The 21,491-nt window shown below is 34.4% G+C and overlaps 3 protein-coding genes, 1 long non-coding RNA gene and 2 pseudogenes across 4 annotated transcripts; 1 reads left to right on the top strand and 5 right to left on the bottom strand.

Moving 5' to 3' along the window:
- Positions 1 to 6,811: 6,811 nt before the first annotated feature.
- LOC132314684 (probable glutathione S-transferase) lies at positions 6,812 to 7,797 on the bottom strand (annotated as a pseudogene).
- Positions 7,798 to 8,861: 1,064 nt separating this feature from the next.
- LOC132313210 (probable glutathione S-transferase) lies at positions 8,862 to 10,048 on the bottom strand. The gene is made up of 2 exons (XM_059811892.1): positions 9,546 to 10,048; positions 8,862 to 9,445 (listed from the first exon to the last, which is right to left on the bottom strand). The coding sequence occupies exons 1-2, from the start codon at positions 9,864 to 9,866 to the stop codon at positions 9,098 to 9,100; spliced, it is 669 nt and encodes a 222-aa protein (XP_059667875.1). The 5' UTR covers positions 9,867 to 10,048; the 3' UTR covers positions 8,862 to 9,097.
- A 1,778-nt stretch (positions 10,049 to 11,826) lies between these two features.
- On the bottom strand, positions 11,827 to 12,823 carry LOC132314683 (probable glutathione S-transferase; annotated as a pseudogene).
- A 929-nt stretch (positions 12,824 to 13,752) lies between these two features.
- Positions 13,753 to 15,066, bottom strand: LOC132315060 (probable glutathione S-transferase). Its single transcript, XM_059813817.1, has 2 exons — positions 14,655 to 15,066; positions 13,753 to 14,348 (listed from the first exon to the last, which is right to left on the bottom strand). Exons 1-2 carry the CDS (start codon positions 14,970 to 14,972, stop codon positions 14,001 to 14,003), a joined length of 666 nt encoding a protein of 221 aa, XP_059669800.1. The 5' UTR covers positions 14,973 to 15,066; the 3' UTR covers positions 13,753 to 14,000.
- Positions 15,067 to 16,992: 1,926 nt separating this feature from the next.
- LOC132313208 (probable glutathione S-transferase) lies at positions 16,993 to 18,773 on the bottom strand. The gene is made up of 2 exons (XM_059811889.1): positions 18,255 to 18,773; positions 16,993 to 17,605 (listed from the first exon to the last, which is right to left on the bottom strand). Exons 1-2 carry the CDS (start codon positions 18,672 to 18,674, stop codon positions 17,258 to 17,260), a joined length of 768 nt encoding a protein of 255 aa, XP_059667872.1. The 5' UTR covers positions 18,675 to 18,773; the 3' UTR covers positions 16,993 to 17,257.
- Positions 18,774 to 18,908: 135 nt separating this feature from the next.
- Positions 18,909 to 20,224, top strand: LOC132313209 (uncharacterized). Its single transcript, XR_009483399.1, has 2 exons — positions 18,909 to 19,151; positions 19,920 to 20,224. It is a non-coding gene; the product is annotated as an uncharacterized LOC132313209 (long non-coding RNA).
- The last annotated feature ends 1,267 nt before the right edge of the window (positions 20,225 to 21,491 follow it).

Raw genomic sequence — 21,491 nt, 5'->3', positions numbered from 1 at the left:
TGAAGTGCCCTATATTAGCGCGATTGGTGCTCTTTTGTATCTTGCAAATTGCACAAGACCTGAAATAATTTTTCCAGTCAATTTATTAGCAAGGTACAGTTCTACACGAACTCACAGACATTGGAATGGAATCAAATACATATTGCGATATCTTCGTGGCACAACTAATATGTGATTGTTTTATTCAAAGGCACCAAATTCTCAATTAATTGGATATGTAGATGCTGGCTATCTCTCTGATCCACATAAAACTTATTCATAAACAGGATATGTGTTTACCTGTGGCGGCACTGCTATATCATGGCGATCTATGAAACATACAATGATTGCAACTTCTTCAAATCATTATGAGATACTCGCAATTCTTAAGGCAAACAGGGAATGCATTTGGTTGAGATCAATGATCCAATATATTCGAACAACATGTGGTCTCTCATCAATTAAAGATAGCCCAACAGTATTATATGAAGATAATGCGGCATACATTGCACAGATGAAAGAAGGGTATATTAAAAGTGATAGGACCAAGCACATCTCACCAAAATTCTTTTATGTGCATGAACTCCAGAAAAAGGGTGATATTGATATTCAAAAGATACGTTCATATGAAAATTTAGCAGATATATTCGCTAAAACGCTTCCAACTACAACATTCAAGAAGCTGGTGCACAACATCGGGATGCTTCAACTAAAGGATCTTCAGGGTTAAACTAATGAGGGGGAGTAATTGATTAAAAATGTATTAGAATGCTGTACTCTTTTTCCTTCGTCCAGGTTTTGTCCCGGTTTTCCTGGCAAGATTTTAATGAGGCAGTTTTAATATATGCAATACCATTTTCAGATACATAAGAATATTGTACTCTTTTTCTTTCGTTACGGTTTTATCCCATTGGGTTTTCCTTAGCAAGGTTTTAACGAGGTATATTCTTAGTGTAGTATTGTGGACCCTAAAGGGGAATGTTATATATATATATATATATATATATCTATGTGGGGTCCATAATAAAGTAAGTCATCAATGATGACACCAATTTGGCGTGAGAAAAAAGATTGCAAGAGTGGCTTACAGGGGAAGCCTCGGTTTAAGCCTATAAATAGGCATGTATGTAACTGATCTGTGTATCTATCTCAAAAGGCTTATAAATGAATTTTTTCCTTTGCTTTCTTTCTCTCTTAATCCCACTATATATATATATATACACACACACACACATATATATATATATATATATTATATATAAAAATATATTTGTTGAGAGGAAATGACTGATAAAGACATGATATAAATTAATAACAGTGATTAAAATGGGTAATAAAAAAATTCAATTAAATGTAGGGTAAAGGTGTATATAGTTTTCACTCACACATGGCTAAGGCTTGAATAGTCATAATAGGATAGATGCTTTATTAATGATATATATCCTAAAGAACTAATTGACGTATTGGGTGTATAGTTTTTACTTTTCAATCACACATGGCTAAGTCCAAATAATGTTGTTTGCTATTACGACATCATCCTAAATTTGTCCATTTCACATTGAATGGATTCTAACTTCTAACGCTCAATACGGACTTTGGTGCATTACAGTTTTTCTCACGTAGTTCGGTGTAACGAGTAGGTTTTTGCTCATTTATTCTCCCCTTGTAATATTTTCTTCCGTTCGAACTCATATAACGTTCTCGTTACGATCAGACCACATTGTCTACTCGGGGTGAAGACCGGGATGCCCTTCGGGTCGGGTGCTTGGCGTGACACCAGATCAAAGACTGGGTTTGGCTCTAATACCAATTATAATGAGTAGGCTTGTTTAATTTACCCAAAAACTCAAGCTGTTGGATAATACTATACGTAGGCGGCTCAAGCCTTAGGTGACGTAGTTCGGTGTAACGAGTAGGTTTTTGCTTATTTATTCTTCCCTTGTAATATTTTCTTCCATTCGAACTCATGTAACGTTCTCGTTACGGTCGGACCACCCTGTCTACTTGGGGTGAAGACCAAGATGCCCTCTGGGTCGGGTGCTTGGCGTGACACCAGATCAAAGACTGGGTTTGGCTCTGATACCAATTGTAATGAGTAGGCGCTTGTCAATTTATCCAAAAACTCAAACTCTTGGATAGTACTACACAGGGGTGGCTCGAGCCTTATGTGACAACCCGGATTTTTAAGATTTTAATTGATTTCTTTATTTTTAAATATGATTGGAGGCTTATCAATTGGGGACAATTTATTTGATTGGGTTATTATGCAATTGTGTATATATATATATATATATATTTTATGCAAATGTGATGCAAAGGAGTTGCATTGCCAGACGAAATTAGAAGAAAAGAATGGAAAATTGGTTTTTGGCGAGTCCTATGACTTGATTTAGTTTGGTTACTTATATATATATATATATATATATATATATATATATATATATATATATATATATATAAGGAGATAAAAAAGAAAATGTTGGTCTGATGAGATTAAAAAAAAAAAAAAAAAGACTGCCAGCCGATTTAGAGGAATAAAGGTGAGAGATGAAAAGTAAATATTTTGATGGATAGTGGCGGGGTCCACGACCTTTTGGCACATCACCTTTTTTACTTTGATACTTGCACATAGTTTTGTATTGTGTATATAGATGATGTAAAGATAAATACTTGTGTGGTGAGAGTTGTTTTGTCAGTGGACAATTGCCTATGTAGTAAGTGTCTTGTGCACTAATTGAGGTACAATGTTACAATGAAATATCGAGGACAGAGAAAGTGAATTAGAGATATAGAAAAGGAAAGAAAAATTTGAGGACAGATAGAGTAGACAGCCGAGAGTCGGCACAGGGACTGGAACTCTTTCTCTCCCTCTTTCTATTTTTTTTTTTCAAAGCTTCAAGCTTTGATTTCTCCCTCATTTTTGAGAGTTTGTTGGAGCCGTTTACGGCAAATCAGAGGGCTCGTTGAGATTTATACATTGATGTAAGCGATATCTCATTTAGCCAACCTTAGGAATTTCGAAATTATGGCACAAAATTGGGGGTTTTTGCATCTTAAGAGGTAGGGGTTTATAATGTGCAATTTCTTGCTCCTTTGTGAATTTTCCTTCTTGAATTGTTGTTTAACATGTTAATTGTGTTGATTTTTCTTTTAAAAAGATTAAATTGTTGTAAACAAAGTATGTGACCATGTGTTAGTTGAAATTACATGAAATACCATGCTTGTATGAATTAATTTCATGTTCTAGATGTTTACTATGCTTGACTATGATGAATGTAAGTATGTTGTATATATATATATATATATTTTTTGGAAATTCTTGTAAAGCATGCTAAGTGGTTTGGACTTGAATTAAATGTATGATTATGAGAATTGACATGGCATGAAATGGTATGATGCATTCATGCATAAGTATTGGAAAAAAATGGGAAAATGATTTAAAAAGGAAAGAAAATAATTTTGAAAAAATGATTTGATAAAAGGATTTTGTGAAAACCCGGATGCTAAGGGGGTACCGAGGGTCCATGGCATTAATGTGACCTAGAGGGAATTAGGGAAACCCTTAGTGTGGTTGAGCTATCTGGGCCCAAATGACGCCGCGGGGTTACCAAGGGTTAGGGACAGTGGCCAATCCTTCTTTTATGTCGCCAAGGGGGTACCGAGGGACATGGTTACGTTAACAGTTTGAAAAATGATGAATGAAAGTGATTTTGAAATGGGGAGCGACATAGCACGACATTGCATTTCATGGCACGAAATTATTTGGTTTTTAGCCTTGAAATTGTGTTGTATTCTTCCTCGGTATAGTATGATCCCGTTCCCTTTATTTTTATTCATTGTTTGGATTCACGGTTTCACAAAAGGTGTGTCTTAGGCATCACCTGCTGAGCAATTTTGCTCACCCCTTTATTATCAATTTTTTTTAGGACACGGAAAGGAGGTGGCGGACGACCATTCACCACAAGTTTAGACGGGATTGGAGATTTATATTTTGCTATTTTTGTTTTAGAACTTTAAAATTTTGTAAATGTAAATTTTAACTATTCTGTAAAATTTTAGTATAATTTGTATAATATTGTAAATTATGGACTTTCAATTTTAGCTGTATTTTATGGACTATAAATTGACGTAATTAGAGTATGTTCCTTGTAAAGGAGTATGGGACTAGGTAGTGGACTGGCGTTTCCATGTTTTTGAAGGAGTTTGAGGAACGAGACTCTTTTTATATGTATATTGTTATTTTGGGAATGTTTTCTATTATTTGCATTATGCGTTGGGACATGATAAATTAGTTTATGGCTTAGTGAGGCCATTACATTTTTTTATGCATTTCAACAGGTTGTGGTAGAACCCTTTTTAGCAGAGGTCATGCCAAATTTTTTATGATTGGTATCATTTTGGGTCGTTACACCTTAGGTGACTTAGGCGGCCGCTTAAGGCCCCAGCCAATAAGAAGGCCCCAAAATATTACAATTCTTATATTGTAATTGTTTCCTAACATTATTAAACACTAATTCCAAAGAATTTATCTCTTAGAATAACTATTTTTTTTTCTTTCTCTCTCCTCATTATCATTTACACTTTTTAATTAAACTTTAATCAAATTTATCTCCTAAAATAGCTCTTTTTTCTCTCAATTTCTCTCTCTCCTCTTCATTCATGATTGTTTAGTAAACCCTAACCAATACACACACTTAATATGGACCCAAATATTTATATTATTAAATAATAATATATATTTTTTTCTTTCTTTATCTTGTACACTTTTTTTTATACACGTTTTTTTACACCAGGACCATATATTTATTTATGAGTAATGATATTTGTACCGATTTGTTGCACATATTTGTTGTACCAAATGTTTCTGATGGGTTATTTATGCATAGTACATAAATAAATCACATAAATAAAGAAGTGAGACCCTCCACTTACATATACTATGCATAAATAACCAATTAGAAACATTCGGTAAATATTTAAGATGTTATATTCGGTAAGTTGCACGGCAGTAAATATTTAAGATGTTAGCCGTTGTACGGGGAAGTGAAGAAGCTTTACATATTCTCTTTTTCTAGTTTTTATTTATTTATTTATTTATTATTTTCTCTTTTTCTAGTTTTTATTTTATTTATTTATTATTTTCTTATTCTTCATGTTCATTCTCTCATCTCTTAACAAACTCAAAAGTTACAAGTCATCTCCCTCTTCAGTTCTCTCTCATTACAACTTTGCAATTTTCTTTCTTTTCAACTCAATATTCATTAGTCTTAATTTGAACACACTTTTCTTGTATTGAAGAATTTGCAGTAGCATTGAATTGGTGCTTTCTAAATCAGGGTATATTGTTCTTTTTCTTTAATTATTTTTTTATTTTTATTAACTTTTGTAAATATAAATTTGTATACATTTATATTTTGCATATATTTGTATATTTGTTTGTGAGTTGTGACTATTTTTAGCCATATTGTACGGTAGAATATGTCTGCTAGAAAGTATGAATCCGAATTTGAAAAACTTTTTTTTAAAAAAAAAGAATAGATAAACTAATTAAATCTCAAAAGGGAGCTATTGATAAATTTATTACGACTAATAATCCAAACCTAACAAAAAGTTGATAAAATCATATCTACGATCAACTATGTCACATGAAAGATTAAATGAATTGACTATATTGTCTATTAAGAAAATATTTTAACTACGCTTGAATATTAGAATTTAATTAGTAATTTTGCATCTCAAAAAGCAAGAAAAATAATTTTTAATTAATTATTATTTAATACTTAATATATTCTGATATGAAAAGACCACTTTTTGTTTTTTACCACGTTAACAGCCCCACATCCCATTATTTACACCAAACTCCACTTACATATAATACATATATAATGAAGTAGATAATGATAAAAGTAAAAAGTTGCTGATGAGTCCTTTTTATTTGTTTCACATTAATTAATTAATTTATTTTTTTAATAAATAAATTAAAATAATAAAGTGAATATAGACATAATTGAAAAAAACAAGTTACCACAATTTGTTAAACTGTAATGATGTTAAAACACGATGACCTGACCATTCACTTTTCAAAAAGTGGATACATTGCCCTTAGGACATATTGCAGTTAGATTGTAGGTTGATTTTTTGGTGCCTAAACCTTTATTTATTTAAATCCTCTTTGTATGATACTCATAACATATGTTATTTGAAGCTAAAAAAATATATGGGAAATATCATATGATCATTTTTGCTTAATTGGGAAGGGCTACTTGAAATTTAAAAAAGAAAATAAAAAGGAAGGATTATTTGAGACTGGATTCAAATAATTCATTTAATCTCAAGTTCTATTCATTCAGGCACACGGACTTGATGTGGGACTAGTGGAGGCAACCATCCCCACTGGATTTTTTATATTTTCATTTTATATCTTAATTTTTTTAGAATTTATAAAGATGCCTCTACTAAAATTATAATTTGCTCCACTGAATTATATATATATATATATATATACTTTAAATTTCTAAGAATTTATGAAAATTCCCCCAATAAAATTACAATTCGGCCCATTAAAAATTATAGTTTAAATTTTTAAAAATTTATGAAAAAACCCAATTAAAATTATAAAAATAGAACCACTATATAAGTTTGTCCCCACAAATTAAAAGTCCGCCCTCCATCACAAATTTTTCTGGATCTGTCAGTGATTCTGATGACTCACTTGAGCTACTAAATCCGTTTTAAATAGCACAAACTAATACAAAAAGTACTTAGGATATTATTGAACAACATTGTCAACTGAAAACATCACTTTGATCTAAAATGAAATGCAGCATTGCACTTATTTGGAAGCACCACCAAAGTGGGCTTGGAAAAGGCCATCTAGTTTATCTCTGGGAAGCAGATTTTCCTTGATAAAATTAACGTACTCTTCCATCCACTTAAATGAAACAGGAAATTTCTCTCTTGTCAGCAATTCGGTTCCACTTACTTCCCGGATCACACAAACCCAGTAAGCTATGACCAAAGAACCGATACTGTCTCCACCAAAGAACCTCTTGCTCTTGACCTCATTATCAAGGGTTTTTAGGAGCTCGTGTGCCTCTTCCATGGCCTCCTCTTTCTCCTTATCTTTGCTCCAATTAGCCTTCCATATTGTAGTCACACACAAAAACACACAGTATAATGAAAACTATGCTGACTTAGTTGACTTCTAATCAGTGGGCAAACACTATCACATGTATCAATTCTAGAGACGGTCTAACAAAAAATTCGATGGAGGAACCTGATTTTACATGTTCGAACAACATCTAATTATAAAAAGACCAGTCTAGTATAGAAGGTCTCCTTATTTTGAAATCTGGGGAGAGTCAGATATACGCAATCTTATTTCTACATCCAGTCATATTTGCCTTGGGTGAAAAAGATCTAAGTTGATCCGAAAACCTAGTTAGAAATGGTATAAATTACAACTTCTAAATCTATAGTGGTTCTAGTATATAGAGAAGACACACCTTTGTCATCAATGAACTTAGCCCAAAAACGTGCCATGGCTCTCTCATAAGGATGTTTGGGCAAGATGGGAGTGCCTTTCCAGGTCTCGTCGATGTATTCAAGAATAAGGAGAGACTCGGCAATGGGCTTTCCATTGTGCAAGAGCACAGGAATTTTCTTGTGGACAGGATTGGACTTGAGAAGCAAATCACTCTTGTTCAAGATGTCTTCTTATATGAATTCATATTGGACACCCTTTAGCTTCAGACCAATCTCAACTCTGCAGGTAAAAGGGCTTCCACGAAACCCAAGCAACTTCACTTCGTTTGCCATTACAACACTTGGTTTAGTTTCCTAACACCAAACACACCTTTAGAATACTATGTTGTCCAATTATGAATTCATAGAAGGAGACATATATAGTGATTTATTGACTTTTTGGGAGTAAACGTCGTGGGTCCATCGTGAAATTTTTGTATCAAAGTTAACATGCTGCTTGCATTTGTTTATTTGGCGAGAGGAGATGATTGGAGAAACACTTGAAGGCATGATCCAAACTATAAACAGTGATTAAAATGGTCAATAAAAATAATGCAAAGACATGTTATGCTATTAAATGCAGAGCAAGGTCAAGGTGTATAGTTTCACTCGCACATGGCAATTTTCCTTCTGATTTCAGTATTTAACAATATGGAAAGATGGGGAGAGAGAGAGAGAAAAAGAAAGAGGGTAAAATAAATCTTCACTGTGAAGTCTTTGTTTAATCCATCATTTTAGAAATATTCAATCCAGAAAGCTACGAAATTAGCCACAATGTCAACCAAACCGATAGTGTCTCCACCCAAGAACCTCCTATCCTTGAGCTCATTTTCAAGGGTTTTCAGGTGTTCACATGCCTCTTCTATGGCTACCTTGTGCAAGAGCATAGGGATTTTATTGTGGACAGGGTTGTAGTAGTTGAGAAGCAAATCAGTCTTGTTAAAGATGTCTTCTTCTATGAATTCATATTGGACGACCCTTAGCTTCAGGCCAATCTCAACCATACGGCTAAAATTGCTTCCCCAAACCCCAAAAAACTTCACTTCCTCTGTTATTACAACACTAATTCATTTAGTTTACTAACACGAAACACTTACCAATGTATGTTTCACCTGTAAAAACTGAATTTTATTTATATAAATGATATTGAATATCATATTCATACCTAATCTAATTTATTAAAAAAGAGGTCAATATCAATATCCATTATTGAGTAGATATTGAGTGATTGCAGAAAGACTTGAGCCATGATCCAAATTATTAACGACGACTAAAATGAGTAATTTAAAAAAAAAAAAATTCAGTGACACAACAGATGACCAAATTGAGCTAACAAATCAGCTTTAGACAGCCAAAACTAATACAGAAAGTAGTGCAAGGATATTATTGAACAACCTTGTCAACAGAACACACCATTTTGATCTAAAATGAAATGAAACAGGAGTAAAAAATAACAAACTCATCATACATTATAACAAAGAACAGTACCAAACTTGTCAAACAAACACACAACAATACTGGACATAACAACTACTAGACACTAGTGCTTATTCGCCATAGAGTTTGAGCAGCAAATGCAGCATCAGTGAACTGCTTATTTGGAATCACCACCAAATCGAGCTCGGAAAAAGGCTGCTAGTTTATCTCTGGGAGGCAGATTTTCCTTGATAACACTGCAATTAACATATTCGTCGATCCATTTAAATAAAACAGGAAATTTCTCCCTTGTCAGCAATTCGGTTCCACTTACTTCCTGGATCAAACCAGCCCAGAAAGCTATGAAATTAGCCACAATGTCAACTAATCCGATATCGTCTCCACCGAAGAACCTCTTACCCTTAAGCTCATTTTCAAGGATTTTTAGCAGCTCATGCGCCTCTTCCATGGCCTCCTCTTTCTCCTTGTCTTTGCTCCAATTTGCCTTCCATATTGCAGGCACACACTAAAACACACAGTATAAATTTAGTTATAATAGAGAGTGTGATATATGCTAGGAGAACAGTAAAACAAATTAAATTGATATAGATCGACATGACAAACACCTTGTCATCAATGAACTTAGCCCAGAAACGTGCCATGGCTCTGTCATAAGGATGTTTGGGCAAGATGGGATGGCCGCCTTTCCAGGTGTCGTCGATGTATTCGAGAATAACGACGGACTCGGCAATGGGCTTTTCATTGTGCAAGAGCACAGGGATTTTCTTGTGGACAGGGTTGTACTTGAGGAGCAAATCACTCTTCTTCCCAAACAGGTCTTCTTCTTCTATGAATTCGTACTGGACACCCTTTAGATTCAGAGCTATCTCAACTCTGCGGCTAAAAGGACTTCCCCAAACCCCAATCAACTTCACTTCCTCTGCCATTACTTTTTAGTTTCTTAACATAACACCAAACACAACTTACGAGTACACTATATGTTAGACCAATTCTGATCTGGGTTTTTCAATCTGGGATTGTTAAGCTTCTTATAGAGGGAGCATAGCAGCTGGTTACTTAAGCCACCAAGACTGTGTGTCTATTATAATATGAATATGTTGACCAAAACCCATTAATTTTATGAGATTTTATGAAATTGGTGGTTGGAGACTTCTGCACTCTAAATATGTAAAGATGCGGAAAAATGATAAAAATAAATATAAAAATATATTTGTTGAGAGGAAATGACTGGATAAATCCATGGTATAAATTAACAACAGTGATTAAAATGGGTAATAAAAAAATTCAATTAAATGTAGGTAAAGGTGTATATAGTTTTCACTCACACATGGCTAAGGCTTGAATAGTCATCACAGGTTAGATGCTTCATTAATGATATATATCCTAAAGAACTGACTGACGTACTGGGTGTATAAGTCCAAATAATGTCGTTTGCTATTACGACATCATCCCGAATTTGTCCATTTCACATTGAATTGGGCTCTAACTCCTGTCGCTCAACGCGATTTTGTTGTATTACAATTTTTCTCACGTAGTTAGGTGAAATGAACAGGTGCCCTTGTAATATTTTTTAACACCCTAGCTTAGGCAATGTTTTCATTGAGATTCGACCACCTTACTTATTTGAGGTAAAGATTAGGACGTTTTTTTGTGTTGTGTGTTTGGTGTGATACCGAATTATCTGACTCTGATGTCAATTATAACAAGTAAGTCGCTTGTTCATTTATTCAAAAACTCAAACTGATTTATACCATGTCACTTTCCATCCAGATACAATATGGGACAAGTAGCATCTTGACGGCCCCACGTCCCATTATTTACACCCAACTCCACTTATATTTTATCATTATTTACTTCATTATATATATATATATATATATATATTATATATAATGAAGTAAATAATGATAAAAGTACAAAGTTGCTGCTAAGTTTCTATCTATTTTTATTTGTTTTATATTAGTTTATTTATTTAATTTTTTAATAAATAGATTAAAATAATAAAGTAAATAGCGACATGATTGATAAAAACAAGTTACCATACTTTATTAATGTGTAATAATGATGTTAAAACGTGGTGATCTGACCATTCACTTTTCAAAATGCGGATATATAATCTTAAATATGCATACTGAATGCCCTTGGGACGTTTAGATTGTAGGATGAATTTTTGGTGCCTAGACCTTTATTTATTTAAATCCTCTTTGCATGATACTCATAACATATGCTATTTGATGCCAAAAAAATTATGGGAAATATCATATTATCATTTTTGTTCAATTGGGAAGGACTACTTGAAATTTAAAAAAGAAAATAAAAAGGAAGGATTATTTGAGACAGGATTCAAATAATTCAGTCAATCTCAAGTTCTAATCATTTTGATCAGGCTCAGACCCAATGTGGGACTAGTGGGGGCATCCGTCTCCACTGGATTTTTTATATTTTCATTTTAAATTTTAATTTTTTTAAAATTTATAAAGATGCTCCTACTAAAATTATAATTTGCCTCACTGAATTCTTTTTTTGGCATTTTATACTTTAAATTTTTAAAAGTTTATGAAAATTCCCCCAATAAAATTACAATTCGGCCCATTAATTTTTTATTTTTATTTTTTGGATTTTGTACTTTATATTTTTAAAAATTTATGAAAAACCCAATTGAAATTATAAAATAGAAACACTATATAAGTTTGTCTCCACAAATTAAAAGTCCACCCCCTCACAAAATTTTCTGAGTCCGTCATTGATTTTGATGACTCATTTGAGCTAATAAATCCGTTTTAAATAGCACAAACTAATACAAAAAGTACTTAGGATATTATTGAACAACATTGTCAACTGAAAACATCACTTCGATCTAAAATGAAATGCAGCATTGTAAACCACTTAATTGGAAGCATCACCAAAGTGGGCTTGGAAAAGGCCTGCTAGCAGATTCTTCTTGATTACACTGCAATTAACATACTCATTCATCCATTTAAATAAAATTGGAAAATTTTCTCTTGTCAGCAATTCGATTCCACTAACTTCCTGGATCACACCAACCCAGTAAGCTATGAAGTTCGCCACAATGTCAACCAATCCGATCGATACTGTCTCCACCAAAGAACCTCTTGCTCTTGAGCTCATTTTCAAGGGTTTTTAGGAGCTCGTGCCTCTTCCATGGCCTCCTATTTCTCCTTGTCTTTGCTCCAATTAGCCTTCCATATTGTAGTCACATACTAAAACACACAGTATAATGAAAACTATGCTGACTTAGTTGACTTCTAATCAGTCGGCAAACACTAACCCATGTATTAATTCTAGAGATGGTCTAGCAAAAAATTTGACAGAGCAACCTGATTTAACATGTTCAAACAACTTCTAATTATAAAAAGACTAGTCTAGCATAGAAGGTCCCCCTTTTCTGGAATCTGGGAGAGTCAGATATACGCAGTCTTATTTCTACGTCCAGTCATATATGCCTTAGATGAAAAAGGTCTAAGTGGATCTGAAAACCTAGTTAGAAATGGTATAAATTACAACTTCCAAATCTATATTGGTTCAAGTATATAGAGAAGACATGACATACCTTGTCATCAATGAACTTAGCCCAAAAACGTGCCATGGCTCTCTCATAAGGATCTTTGGGCAAGATGGGAGTGCCTTTCCAGGTCTCGTCGATGTATTCAAGAATAAGGAGAGACTCGGCAATGGGCTTTCCATCGTGCAAGAGCACAGGAATTTTCTTGTGGACAGGATTGGGCTTGAGAAGCAAATCACTCTTGTTCAAGATGTCTTCTTCTATGAATTCATATTGGACACTCTTTAGCTTCAGACCAATCTCAACTCTGCAGGTAAAAGGGCTTCCATGAAACCCAAGCAACTTCACTTCGTCTGCCATTACAACACATGGTTTAGTCTCCTAACACCAAACACACATTAAGAGTACTATGTTGTCCAATTATGAAGTGGGTTTTACATTCTGGGATTGTTTTAAGTTTTTATAGAGGGAGCATATATAGTGATTTATTGACTTTTTGGGAGTCAACATCGCGGATCTATCGTGAAATTTTTGTATCAAAGTTATCATGCTGCTTGCATTTGTTTATTTGGCGAGAGATGATTGGAGAAACACTTGAAGCCATGATCCAAACTATAAACAGTGATTAAAATGGTCAATAAGGTAATGCAATCACATGTTAAGCTATTAAATGCAGAGCAAGGTCAAGGTGTATAGTTTCACTCACACATGGCAATTTTCCTTCTGATTTCAGTATTTAACACCAGTTAACTTCTACAGTAGTACAAAGCCGACTTTCCATTAGAGTCAAATTGATGTCGTTTGCTATTATGACATTGATCATCCTGAATTATCCATTTATTTCACATTAAATGGGTTCCCAAGGTTTCAAAAGTTTTCTTACATTTGTTTTTGGTAATTAAGCAGAGCATTAAAAATCCTAGCTTTGTCATCTGGTTTGTCTCCCACATTCTGCAATAACTGATAGCAACTTTTTTTTCCCTTGCCTTTTTTCACAACCATGACTGCAAAACATTCAAGTAATTTTATTTATTTCGATTGATAAAACCTTTGAAGGACTTGTTTTTAATTAAATCCTTTTTACATTGTACTCATTACATATCCTATCGGATGCCAAAAAATATGGGAATTGTCATATATTACCCTTTTCGCTCAACTGTGAAGGACTCTTTGAGCCAGGATTAAAATAATTCATTCAATATATCTCAAGTTCTGTCATTCTGATGCTCACTTGAGCTAATAAATTAGCTTTAAATAGCACAAACTAATACAAAAAGTACTTGGGATATTATTGAACCACCTTGCCAACAGAACATGTCACTTTGATTTATAATGAAATGAAACAAGAGTAATAATATTAATAATAAACATGCATACTAACAAAGAAAAGTACTAGACTTTTCAAACAAACACACAACAGTACTGACATAAATACTAGACACTACACAAGGTAGAGTTTTATTTGTGATAGTGTAGTGCTTATTTGTCACACAGTTTTCACAGACTATGAGCAGCAAATGCAGCATCAGTAAACTACTTATTTGGAACCACCACCATAGCGAGCTCGGAAAAAGCCTACTAGTATCTCTCTGGGAGGCAGACTTTCCTTGATAACACTGCAATTAACAAACTCATCGATCCATTTAAATAAAACAGGAAATTTCTCCCTTGTCAGCAATTCAGTTCCACTTACTTCCTGGATCAAAACAGCCCAGAGAGATAAGACATTAGCCACAATGTCAACCAATCCGATATCGTCTCCGCCAAAGAACCTCTTACCCTTGAGGTCATTTTCAAGGGTTTTCAGGAGCTCATATCCCTCTGCCATGGCTTCCTCTTTCTCCTTGTCTTTGCTGCAATTCGCCTTCCATACTGTAGTGAAGCACTAAAGCAGAGAGTACAAAATTTAGTTTGGTGCAATATGCATAAAAAGACTTACAATAGAGTGTTATGTTAGGAGAGGGGAAGTATCAAAATTATAATTATAATTAAAAAAGATCTACTATTGTGGAATATTATGAGGAGGTTCAGATGTACGCAATGATGCCGTAGAAGTCATGCCATCTAAACCTTCGGCTAAATAAGCCAAGTTGTTCCAAAACCTAAGGTTGAAAATGACATAAACTACAACTATACAATCTATAGTGTTTGAAAGTATCATGTGTCTATAGAGATCGAAGACAGAACATACCTTGTCATCTATGAACTTAGCCCAGAAACGTGCCATGGCTCTGTCATAAGGATCTTTGGGCAAAATGGGATGGCCTTTCCAGGTCTCGTCGATGTATTCAAGAATAACGACTGACTCACAAATGGGCTTTCCATTGTGAATGAGCACTGGAATTTTCTTGTGAACAGGGTTGGACTTGAGAAGCAAATCACTCTTCTTACCATAGATTTCTTTTTCTTCTATGAATTCATATTGGACACCCTTTAGCTTCAGAGCAATCTCAACTCTGCAGCTAAAAGGGCTTCCACAAACCCCAAGCAACTTCACTTCATCTGCCATTACAGCACTAGGTTTAGTTTCCTAACACCAAACACAACTTAAGACTACTATATTTTCCAATTCTGATGTGGGTTTTGATTCTGGGATTGCTAAGTTTTTATAGAGGGAGCAGAGCATTTGGTTACTTAGCCACCAAGATTGTCTATTTGTATAATAATATAATATGAATATTTTGACCAAGCCCATTCATTAGTAAAATCTTATGAAATTGTTGGTTGGAGACTTCTACACTTTGAAATTAATATGGAAAGATGGGAAACAAGAGAGAGAGAGAGAGAGAGAGAGAGAGAGAGAGAGAGGGTAAAGTAAATCTTCACTGTGAACCCTTTAATCCATCATTTTAGAAAACTGATTTCGTATAACTTTGGGAGTAAATGCCGCGGATCTATCAATAAAATTTTGTATAAAAGTTAACAACTATATATATATATATATATATATATATATATATATATATATATATAGAGGTTGAGAGGAGATGATTGGAGAAAGACTTGAAAACATGATCCAAATTATTAACAGTAATAAAAATTGTTAATAAAAAAATTGAATTACATGTTATGTTATTAAATGCAGGATAAGGTTAAAGGTGTATACTAAGTGAAGTGGGAATAAGAGGAGAGTGAATTCAAAAATGAGAACGTGAGAACCGTAAAATTAAATTTTTATTTGTGTGTAGAACGTTAAAGTAAAAACGGGCTGATTGAGAAGAATTATGTGTCCTATGATGTATAATTTCACTTGCAGAAGACTACGCAGCTTTAATTAGTCAGAGGATACATACTTCATTAATGATATATTTCCTAAAGAACTGACCTATTGGGTGACCTCACCCACTTTATCCTTCAACCTAATCCTAATATATATATATTTAATCCTTGAAATATTAAAGTACTGATAACATTATAAATTTTATTGTTCAAACGTAAACAAAAGACAAGAAATTTATGGGCAATTGTCCTTCTAGTTCCTTCTGATTCCTAGTATATTAAGACTTTTCGTTGGTGTCAAAACGACATCATCCTGAATTATCCATTTGACTTTAAATGGGATTCCAAGTTCTAACGTTCAACACCACCAACTTCGCTCATTACAACGTCTCTTTTGTGGCAAAATGGTTCTCAGCATACAGAGCTTGACAAAACCAGTTGGGCCAAATATTCTCCATTCTAAAACCAAAGATGGGTTGTTAAAAGCCCAATTACATAGAAGGTAGGCTGATTTGTTTGCAAAATGAGACCAATATCTTCTAACTTCACATTGTAATACCGTAACCAGTTAGCTGCTTTTTTCCAACATTCGAAAGTCAGGAAGAAGCAGAGCATTTGTCATCTGGCTTGTCTCCCACATTGTGCAGTAAGTGATTGCAACTTTTTGTGCCATCGCCTTATGTATTCCCATTCCCATTCCCATCTTGGCCACCCACATACTCATGGTGGTACCAATGGCAACATGTTATTTTGGTAAATATTTAATTAATTAAATGGTGATAGTATCTCACCAAATATACAAATGATCAATATGGTATCACCATAATTGTATGCCAAGTTTCAAAACCATTGGAAAGTGTTGACATCACATTATTCTCAAATATCTACCAATCCCAACTTCTTCACTATTATTACTTAGGACTAGCTCAAATGTGCACACATTTCTGATACCAATTAAAAAGGAAAATGTTCTTACTTTATGCATCCCAAAATGTCTCAGAGAGAGTCTTCAATTGACTTTTTCGGGTTTGGATTTAAGGCACAATAAGGTTTGGGATTTTGGGGATAGAACTTGGATTTAGGGCACAGTAGTTTTCAATTTACCCGTTTACCCTAAGCCACGGAATTCGGGCTACTGCTAAATTACTAATATAGTCTTATGATGTCTTGTGGACAGGATTGCGAAGGACTATTTGCTCAATTGGGAAGGAGTATTTGAGCCAGGATTAAAATAATTCAGTTAATATATCTCAAGTTCAGTCATTCAGATGCTCACTTGATCTAATAAATCAGCTTTAAATAGCACAAACTAATACAAAAGTTACTTGGGATATTATTGAACAACCTTGCCAACAGAACACATCACTTTGATCTATAATGAAATGAAACAAGAGTACGAAATAATAAACTTGCATGGTAACAAAGAAAAGTACTAAAACTTTCAAACAAACACAAAACAGTACTGACATAAATACTACACACTACACTAGACAGGGTTTTATTTGTGACAGTGTAGTGCTTATTTGTCACAATTTTCACAGACTATGACCAGCAAAAACAGCATCAGTAAACTACTTATTTGGAATCACCACCAAAGTGAGCTCGGAAAAGGTCTACTAGTGTATCTCTGGGAGGCAGACTTTCCTTGATAACACTGCAATTAACAAACTCATCGATCCATTTAAATAAAACAGGAAATTTCTCCCTTGTCAGCAATTCAGTTCCACTTACTTCCAGCAACAAACTAGCCCAGAGAGAGAAGACATTAGCCATAATGTCAACCAATCTGATATCGTCTCCACCAAAGAACCTCTTACCGTTGAGCTCATTTTCAAGGGTTTTCAGGAGCTCATATCCCTCTGCCATGGCTTCCTCTTTCTCCTTGTCTTTGCTCCAATTCGCCTTCCATATTGTAGTGTAGCACTAAAACAAACAGTACAAAATTTAGTTTTGTGCAATATGTATAAAAAATCTTACAATAGAGTGTAATGTTAGGAGAAGGGAAGTATCAAAATTAAATTTTTAATGTTTTATTTTTAAAAAAACTAAAACTATGACTATAGACGATCGAAATGGTTAGACAGGTATTTTTGTTGAGTTGAATTGAGTTATTCATGAGAATCTTATATACATTGTGTTTTGGTTCAACACAATGTATATATATATATTGATTTTCTAGAAAATTATAAGTAGCCAACAGTCCTTTCTACAAAAGTCCATATAAAAATTCTACTTTGAACATGAAATTGATTCCAAACTTCTTGAAAACTATGGTGTCTTAGTTTACTTCTAATCAGTGGGCAAACACCATCATGTATTGATTCTAGAGATGGCAGCAAAAAATTTGACAGATGCTACATGATTAAGAAAGGCGGCTCCCGTTATTGTGGGGTCAGGTGTACACAATAATGCATTTATAAGTCATGCCTTCTAACCATGAGCCAAATGAGCCAAGTTGTTAATTCCAAAACCAAGGTTGAAAATGACAAAAACTGCAACCATATATACAATGATTACAATATATAGTGTTCGAAAGTAAGATGCGTACATAGAGATTGAAGACAGAACATACCTTGTCATCTATGAACTTGGCCCAGAAACGTGCCATGGCTCTGTCATAAGGATGTTTGGGCAAGATGGGATGGCCGCCTTTCCAGGTGTCGTCGATGTATTCGAGAATAAGGACGGACTCGGCAAAGGGCTTTTCATTGTGCAAGAGCACAGGGATTTTCTTGTGGACAGGGTTGGACTTGAGGAGCAAATCACTCTTCTTCCCAAACAGATCTTCTTCTTCTATGAATTCATATGGGACACCTTTTAGTTTCAGAGCAATCTCAACTCTGCAACTAGCAGGGCTTCGACAAACCCCAAGCAACTTCACTTCATCTGCCATTACAACACCTGGTTTAGTTCCTAACACCAAACACAACTTAAGAGTTTTTTTTTTTTTAGGTAATGTCTGTCTTATATTTATGTGTGCATATGTGTACATATTTGTGTGTGTGAGGTGTAATTTAAAGGTAAAAGAAAAAGAAAAAGAGAAAAGTTATATAAATGGGCGGGACTCACAGACTCACAGACACTTAAAATGGTCATGAGACCGCTTTTGTTTTTTTGCTTTCTCTCATTTTCCCGTAAGGCGCTCTCTCTCTCTCTCTCTCTCTCTCTCTCTCGTTCCTTAAGCTTCTTTTTTTTCTTTTCTTTTTTGGTTCAATCTTCATCTCTCTCTCTCTCTCTCTCTCTCTCTCTCTCTCTCTCTCGTTCCTTAAGCTTCTTTTTTTTCTTTTCTTTTTTGGTTCAATCTTCATCTCTTGATTTCTCCCTCATTTCTTGGCGGATTAAGGTGCCGTTTGAGGCAAAATGAAGCCCACTACGAGCTCTACACATCCATACGAACAATTCCAGATTTGGTGCCCTCCTTGGAGTTCGAAATTCAAGACCCATTTTAAGGGTTTTGTGCAAAAGGGAGGTAGGGGCTCTTAATTCCCGTTTTTCTTGCTCCTATGTGAATTACTCCTCCTAAATTGTTGTAAAGCATGCTTGATTATGAATTAATTGTCTTGTGGATGATGTAGATGTTATATGAGAAGTTGTGATTAAATAGGCTGTGTGAATTGTAGGTGAACGTGTTTATTTGGTTAATTTCTTATCTAATAGTTGATATAACATGCCTATATTGTTGTAAAATTTGTTAGAAATGATATGTGATGGCATGTGTAATTTTTCCTCAATATATGTAGAGTATGTTCAAATGTGAAATATAAAATCCCTTAATTCTATGGCATTGTGAAAGTAAGACATACATGCATACCATGGGTCATGATTGGGAAGATTGTTTTGAAATGAAAAAGGGGGATTTTGGGAAAGTGTTTGATGAAAAGTGTTTTATGAAAACCCGGTCACCGCGGGGGTACTAAGGGTCAGGGACACTAGCCAATCTTTTTCTCGTGTCGCTGCGGGGTCACCAAAGGGCGGGTTGTATTAACAGTTTGAAAGTGATGATTTTTGAGATGTGGAAATGGGGAGCGACATCGACATGCATTGCATTGCATTCCCATTACATTACATTATATTGTTTATATTTGAGTTGATTGTTAAGTTATATGATCCCGGCATAGTATGACCCCCATTCCCATTGCTCTATTCTTTGGTTGAATTCACAAGGACACAAGATGCGTGTCTTAAGTGCTACCTACTGAGCTTTATACTCACCCTATTATTTAATAATTTTTTTCAGGTAACGGGAAAGAAGTGGCGGATTACTTTCCACCACAGGCCTAATTTGGATTAGAAGACTTTTTTTTGCTATTTTTGTATTAAGTCCCATATTTTTGTAAAATCTTAATTTGTTATATTCGGTATAAAGGTTTGTGGACTCTTGTTATTATAATTATATCTATGGGGTGTAACTTTTGTATGAGCTGTCTAAATGTTGTAAAATATGGACATTTGATATTAATCTTGTATGTTGGGACTGTAACTATGTTATCTGGATGATATTGTATGTGGTTGTACCACTATGGAATGAACTAAGTTAAGGCATGATGAATGGATGAAAGGGATGTTGGAATGTATTATATGTTTATTGTGTTGGGACAGGTTAAAAATGCATTTAAACAGGTTGTGGTAGGCCCATTTTTAGGGGAGGTTATGCCGAATTTTTTTTATAAAATTTGGCATCAGCTAGGGTCGTTACAAATTTGGTATCAGAGTGATGGTTCGAATACCATTAGGACGACGGGTAGAGGCTTACCTAGGGTTGTCTGGGAAGTCATGTGCATTGTTATTTCCTTATTTGCAAAAGTGTTTTGCTATGTGAAAAAGCATGCTTAACTGCTTTCTTGTTTACGTGCTTAGGTGCTTATATGCTTATATTAATGTGTTCATTGCATAACATGCTAAATGTTTGTACAATATCTTTTTGCGTTGGGATGTTCACGGTTGGACCTTAGTGTTATAATATTTGATTTGTTTTCTTTTTTTTATAGAACGATGTCACGGCGTGAGGAAACTAGGGAAGTTGGCCTTAGATCGACTTGGGGTGATGTTGGCAAGAGCTCCAGCTCCAATCCGAAGGAGCTAAATGATGAGGACACACTTCTTAGGGACTTGATTCCCCCGAAAGTTGTCCCCACAAGGAGGGATAATGTGATACCCCTCGATTCTAGAGCCACGGGTGATCAAGTCCGAGCACAGATCCGAAGGATATCAAACAATTAATAATTAATCGAACACAGATGACAAAAAGAATTTAATAAATAAAGTTTAAGCTGGAAGAAACTAAAAGTAAAATCCATTATAATTAAATACTTAGAATCTGATAATCCAAAACTCCATCAGTTTAACTGTAACGACCCTAGCTGATGCCAAAATTTAAAAAAAAATTCGGCATAACCTCCCCTAAAAATGGGCCTTCAACAACCTGTCCCAATACACAAAACAAAAAAATATACTCCAGCATCCCATTCATCACACCTCAACATAGTTCCTCTCATGGTAGAACATGCACACATTAATTAATCCAAGTTATCATAGTTACAGTCCCAAAATACATGGTTAAGATCTAAAGTCCGTGTCTTACAACGTTACATGATACAATTACATGGAAATATATATACCATGATTCCATTAGTTTCATTTACATTAAACAAAAGATAAGTTCGTTCTTAAATTACAAGGCCATAAATACTAACTTAGTTACATTTCCACAACTATGAATATACCTAGAATGGTCAAAATACAAAATAGCAAACAACCTTCTAACAAATTTCAAGTTTGCGGAGGATTGTCATCCGCCGTTTCTTTGCCA

Source organism: Cornus florida, unplaced genomic scaffold, assembly GCF_030987335.1.
Source record: "Cornus florida cultivar Cherokee Brave unplaced genomic scaffold, ASM3098733v1 CherokeeBrave_3.0.0_Hap2_Chr06, whole genome shotgun sequence".
NCBI classification, from domain to species: Eukaryota; Viridiplantae; Streptophyta; class Magnoliopsida; order Cornales; family Cornaceae; genus Cornus; species Cornus florida.
This window is presented reverse-complemented; position numbering and strand designations above follow the sequence as displayed.